We start from the raw sequence: 5,534 nt of genomic DNA, 5'->3' as shown, positions 1-5,534 counted from the left end.
TGTGTGTTGGGGTGCCTGGGGGGCTCAGTCGGTCAAGCATCTGACTCTTGATTTTGGCTCAGGTCATGATCTCCCGGTTCGGTTTGTGAATTTGAGTCACACATTGGGCTCTGCTCTGTGCTGACAAGTGCACAACCTGCTTGGGAATCTCTCTCTCTCCCTCTGCCCCTTCTTCCCAGTCATGCTCTCTCTTTCTCTCAAAATAAATAAATAAACTTAAATAAGAAATATTACACTGTATGTTCCCTGAAATTTAAATAAAAACTTAAAAACAAAGAAATACCCATTTGTTTAGCTACAGTAGAATACAGGAGAATAGTGTACAGTCTGCTTCTGTAATGAAACAATGTCATGGCTTTTCCTTTCCTCCTTCCATTAAATATTATTTTCAGGGGTGCCTCGGTGGCTCAGTCGGTTAAACATTTGACTTCAGCTTAGGTCATGATCTCACAGTTGGTGAGTTTGAGCCCTATATCAGGCTCTGCACTGATAGTGTAGAGCCTGCTTGGGACTCTCTCTCTGTCTCTTTCTCTCTGCCCCTCCCCTAATTGTGCTCTCTCTCTCAAAATAAGTAAACCTTAAGAAAACATTATTTTCACCGTTTTTATTCTAATTTTAGAAATACTTCCCCAAAGCCCAATGCATTACATTTGTGTGCCATTCATTCATTCATTCATTCATTCATTTAGTATGCATTTATCTTGATTGACCAGGTCCAGGGAAAGAAGTTTAGAAAGCAAGAAGAGAAAAAGAAAATTAGTGATTAGGTTTTATCCAAATATTCAAGACCTATATGAAAAAAATTATAATTTCTTTCCTGCTAATCATAAAGATCAGAATAAGTGGAGGTGAATAGACGAATATTAAGATAAAAGGAATCAATATTATGATGTTGCAGTGGGCAGTGCAATGCACCACCTAGATCCTCTTTATGAGAAATTTTTCCATAAGTGCTAGAAGAAGTGCTATGGACAGCCTTCAGCTGCCATGCCCTTTAGAAACTGTCTCACCTGAAGAAAGTGGCCTTGCCCTGGGCTATGGTCCTTCCCTGGTCTCTCACACCTAATGGCTGATTGATGAGGGAAGAGGGCTATTTCAGCCTTCCCTGGGACAACGCTGACCAGCCATTCTGACTCCCGAGCTCCCAAAGAGCTTGCTGAGGCTGTCACTGGATCTGCAGCACTTTAACTTCTCCTCGTCTCCCTACTGTTTACTTGGCCCTTTTTTCACAAAGCTCTTCTTAATAAATATTGAGCATGCTAAAAGCAAGCAAACAAACAAACAAACAAAAACTGGTGATCAGAAGCACCTCCAAGGGCATTGGAGAATTCATAGAGGTAAATTCACAATTACAAAGGTAAGGAAAAACAACCTGAAGTGGAGAGAAAGGAGACAGGCATTGGGAGGTGATGAAAAAAGGGGATAAATTGGAAAAAAAATGAGATGACTTTGAAGCAAGAGTAGGGGTGAAACAAGAAGAATAGGGTTGGCTGAAGATGACAGAAGTGGAAGAAACAGCTCATGCACCACAAGCAAGGGACCTGAAAATCCGTCGTTGATTATGTGTGGTCTACTCTCCCTGCTAAAGGTCCTTACCAGACTCTATCTATCTATCTATCTATCTATCTATCTATCTATCTATCTATCCATCCATCCACCCACCCATGCCTGCTACCGATCAAGGCATTTAGCTAAACAAAATGAGACAAAAACTAACATAACAAAAACTGCAGCTGCCCATTGTCTACGATGCAGATGCTTCATCTCTGAGTGGTGGTATGTGTTCACAGCGTGCAGTGGAGGATCACTAGTGCCGAAGCCGGGTGGTGAGAGATTGTGGGAGCAGTTCATTCCTGGAACAGGCGTCTCCGGGCCTTGCGAGAAGGACCCGGAGGGCGCTGGGGGCGCGCGTGGGGACCTGGACTCGGAGAGGGAGGTAGAGGTTGGAGTGGCGAGTTGGGGAAGGGCTCCAGAAGGTGGACGTCCAGGTTGAAGTAGCGGAAAGAAGAGCGTCTCTCTGGACTAGGAGTGGGGGCCCAAGACCGGGGCTCTGGTACCTGGCCCACAGGGTAGGGGTTGGCCACGCTTCCCGCGCAGGGGCGGAGCCCAGCGACGGAGCCGGCTGCAGGGTCCATCCGAGGCGACAGGAACGCGGGGTCCGCGTCTTCCTCATAGGCCTCTTCTTGGGGGGCCATCTGTGGGACAGATGCGCGGAAGAATCCTTGCTCGACGGGGACGTCGTGCCCGGGCGCGCCCAGGAAAGCGCCGGGTTCCAGGCCGACAAGCGAGTGGCCCTGCTCTCCTGAGCGCAGGAGGGCCTCGGGGACCAGCAGCAGGGTGAACTCTCCGACAGACACTTGCAGGACCGACGTGGGCTCGGGCTCCAGCACCAGGTCGACGTCGTCCAGGGACATCTGCAGGGCACATCCCGTGGCCAGGACCACCACCGAGGTGAGGGCCCCGGCGGCTGGGGGCCCCTCCAGGCCCTCCAGGCCTGCAAGCTCCTCGGTTCGTCTGCGCTTGGCGGGGCCGGGTCCTCCGGTCGACGGTCCGGGACAGGGCGCAGGGTAGGCGCTGGGGCTGCGGGGCCGGCTGCCCATGACCTGGACGACGCTGCGGTTGGCGCTGCCGGTGGGGGGGGGGGTGGCTGGCGGAGGGCGTGAGGGGCTGGGTCCCGCACGCAGTGACAGGTCTCGACGACAGGTGAGGCTGCGGGGCGCGGCGGGGCGCGGTACGGCGCGACGCAGAGTGAGTGCCCGGGAGTTCTGGGGGCGCCTCCCGGGAGACCCTCGGTCCAGGTTCTGGTGGCGCAGAGTAGGCCCTCACACGTCAGGGTGAGCATTGAATTATTAATAGGAGAAGTCAGGTGACCGGCAGAGGAGGTTTCAATATAAGCCCCGCCTCCTGCCTAACGGGGGAGTAGATTTAGTGACGTGCAGTAGCCGGAGGTTTTTAAGAAACTGTAGCGAGAAAACCCCTTGGATGTGCCTGTGGGTTCCACTGGCCTTTATCGCCTTTCTTTTGGGGGGTGGGGTGGGGTGAGGGGTGGAGAGCCAGAGCACAGGATCAAAAACGGCTTGTTTACTTTAAGAAGTAGTCCTTGCCTGGGGCGCCTGGGTGGCTCAGCCCGTTAAGCTTCCCACTTAGGTTCAGGTCATGACCTCGTGGTTCCTGGGTTGGAGCCCCGCATGGGGCTCTGTGCTGGCATTGAGGAGCCTGATTGGAATTCTCTCTCTCTCTCTGCCACCCCCTGACTCGCACGTTCTCTCTTTCAAAATAAATAAATAAACTTTACAAAAAAAAAAAGTAGTCTGTGTCTAATGTCCTCTAAGATTTTACAGGAGATATGAAAAGCCTTTACTTCCTCATGGATCACTGTTTCCCTGCCCCAGTCACATGGTCCTTGAAATTCTTCTCATTCGGGAGAGAAATTAGAAATCCTAATTTTCTGTGATAAAAAAAGCTTTAAAAAAATGATCAAGGCAAACTAACTGCAGTTTTGTTTTTCCTACCTGCAGTTTTGGTGGTTGTTGTTGTTGCAAGCCAGACTGTGGTAATTATTAATAACGGTAGCAAAATATATCCTAAGGTTAACTTTATATATTCAAACTTACTACCTGACTTGTATTATACTTGTTTAAAAAATTAGTTTATTCAGTGCTCACTAGTAAAACTCACAGGAAAGAAGGAATTTCAGAAAATGAAACAGTATTTTTTTCTGGATCTGTTTCCTCAGGCAAAGGAAACAAAATGGAAAAAGATGATTTCAACACATTAAATAGAAAAAGTCCCAAAACTCAATAATATCAAAGGTGGCAAAAACATCAACACACGTTACACAGAAGATGTGGCATGAATGGCTGGTATATAGTACTGCTAAAGCCAATGTTCAAGAGTTTACTGCCTATGTTTCCTTTAGGAGTTTTATTGTTTCAGATCTTACATTTAGGTCTTTAATCCATTTTGAGTTTATTTTTGTGTGTGGTACAAGGAAATACTTTAGATTCATTCTTTTTTATGTAGTTGTCCAGTTTACCCAGCACTTTTTATTGAAGAGGCTGTCTTTTTGCCATTGAATATTCTTTCATCCTTTATCATAGATTAATTTATCATGTAAGTGTGGATTTCTTTCTGGGCTCTTAATTCTGTTCTATTGATATATGTGTCCTTTTTTGTGCCAGTACCATACTGTTTTGATTATTGTAGCTTTGTAGTATATTTTGAAACATGGGGTTGTGATTCCTTAAGCTTTGTTTTTCTTTCTTACATTTGCTTTGGCTATTCAGGTTGTGTGTGTGTGTGTGTGTGTGTGTGTGTGTGTGTGTGTGTGGTGTGTGTGTGTGTTGTGTGTGCGTGAGCTTCCATACAAATTTTAGTTCTGTGAAATTTTCTAGTTCTGTGAAAAATACTATTGGCATTCTGATAGGCATTGTATTGAATCTGTAGATTTCTTTGAGTAGTATGGATATTTTGGCAATGTTAATTCGTCTAATCCATGAGGAATGTATCTTCGTTCTTTTCATTTGTATCTTTTCATTTATTTGTGTCATCTTCAAGTTCTTTCATCAGTTTCTTATAGTTTTCAGGGTACAGGTCTTTCACCTGCTTGGTTAAGTTTACCCTTAGGTATTTAATTCTTAATTTCTTCTTCTGCTACTTTGTTATTAGTGTATAGATGTACAACTAATATGAGATTCCTATATCCTGCAACTTTACAGAACTCATTTGTCAGTTCTAACAGGTTTTTTTTTTGGTTTTTTTGGTGGAGTTTTTAGCGTTTTGTTTTCCATATGGTATATTGTCATCTGCAAATAGTGACAATTTTACTTCTTCCTCATCATTTTGTATTCATTTTATTTATTTATATTGTCTGATTGCAGTGGCTAGAACTTGTAGTACTATGTGAATAAAAGTTGTGAGAATAGACATCCCCGTCTTCTTCCTGATCTTAGAAGAAAAGCTTTTAGCTTTTCACCACTGAGTATAATGTTAATTGTGGGTTCATCATAGATGGATTTTTATTATGTCAAGGCATATTTCCTGTAAACCTACTATGTTGAGTTTTTATCATGAATAGAGGTTGAATTTTGTCAAATGCTTTTTCTGTCTCTGTTGAGATGATCATATGGTTTTTATCCTTCATTTTGTTAATGTAGTTTATCATATGGATTGATTTGTAGTTATTGAGTTATCATTGCATCCCTGAAATAAATCCCACTTAACCGTGGTGACTGAGGATTTTTGCATCTATGTTCATCAGAGATATTGGTCTATAACCAATTGTCCCAATACTTTTTAGTTGAAAAATTCTTTCCCCACTGAACTGCATCATTTCCTGCATTACATACTTTTTATGTGTGGGTCTGTCTTCAATTTTTCTTTCTTTATTTTTATTTTTTAGGTTTTATGGATTTTTAACAGAGCCAACATTACATTTCTTTTGGAATATTGTTGTTTTGGTTGCAATATAGGACTCAGGAAAAAGAGCTGTTAATCTTCTGGGGCCTTCAGCTGAATGAACTATCCTACCTGTT

General features: G+C 44.2%; 1 protein-coding gene across 1 annotated transcript; it reads right to left on the bottom strand.

Moving 5' to 3' along the window:
* Positions 1 to 515: 515 nt before the first annotated feature.
* LOC101091647 (proline-rich protein 23A) lies at positions 516 to 2,600 on the bottom strand. Its single transcript, XM_003992057.4, has one exon. The coding sequence runs from the start codon at positions 2,598 to 2,600 to the stop codon at positions 1,848 to 1,850; it is 753 nt and encodes a 250-aa protein (XP_003992106.4). The 3' UTR covers positions 516 to 1,847.
* Positions 2,601 to 5,534: the final 2,934 nt, after the last annotated feature.

Source organism: Felis catus, chromosome C2 (assembly GCF_018350175.1).
Source record: "Felis catus isolate Fca126 chromosome C2, F.catus_Fca126_mat1.0, whole genome shotgun sequence".
Taxonomy (NCBI): domain Eukaryota; kingdom Metazoa; phylum Chordata; class Mammalia; order Carnivora; family Felidae; genus Felis; species Felis catus.
This window is presented reverse-complemented; position numbering and strand designations above follow the sequence as displayed.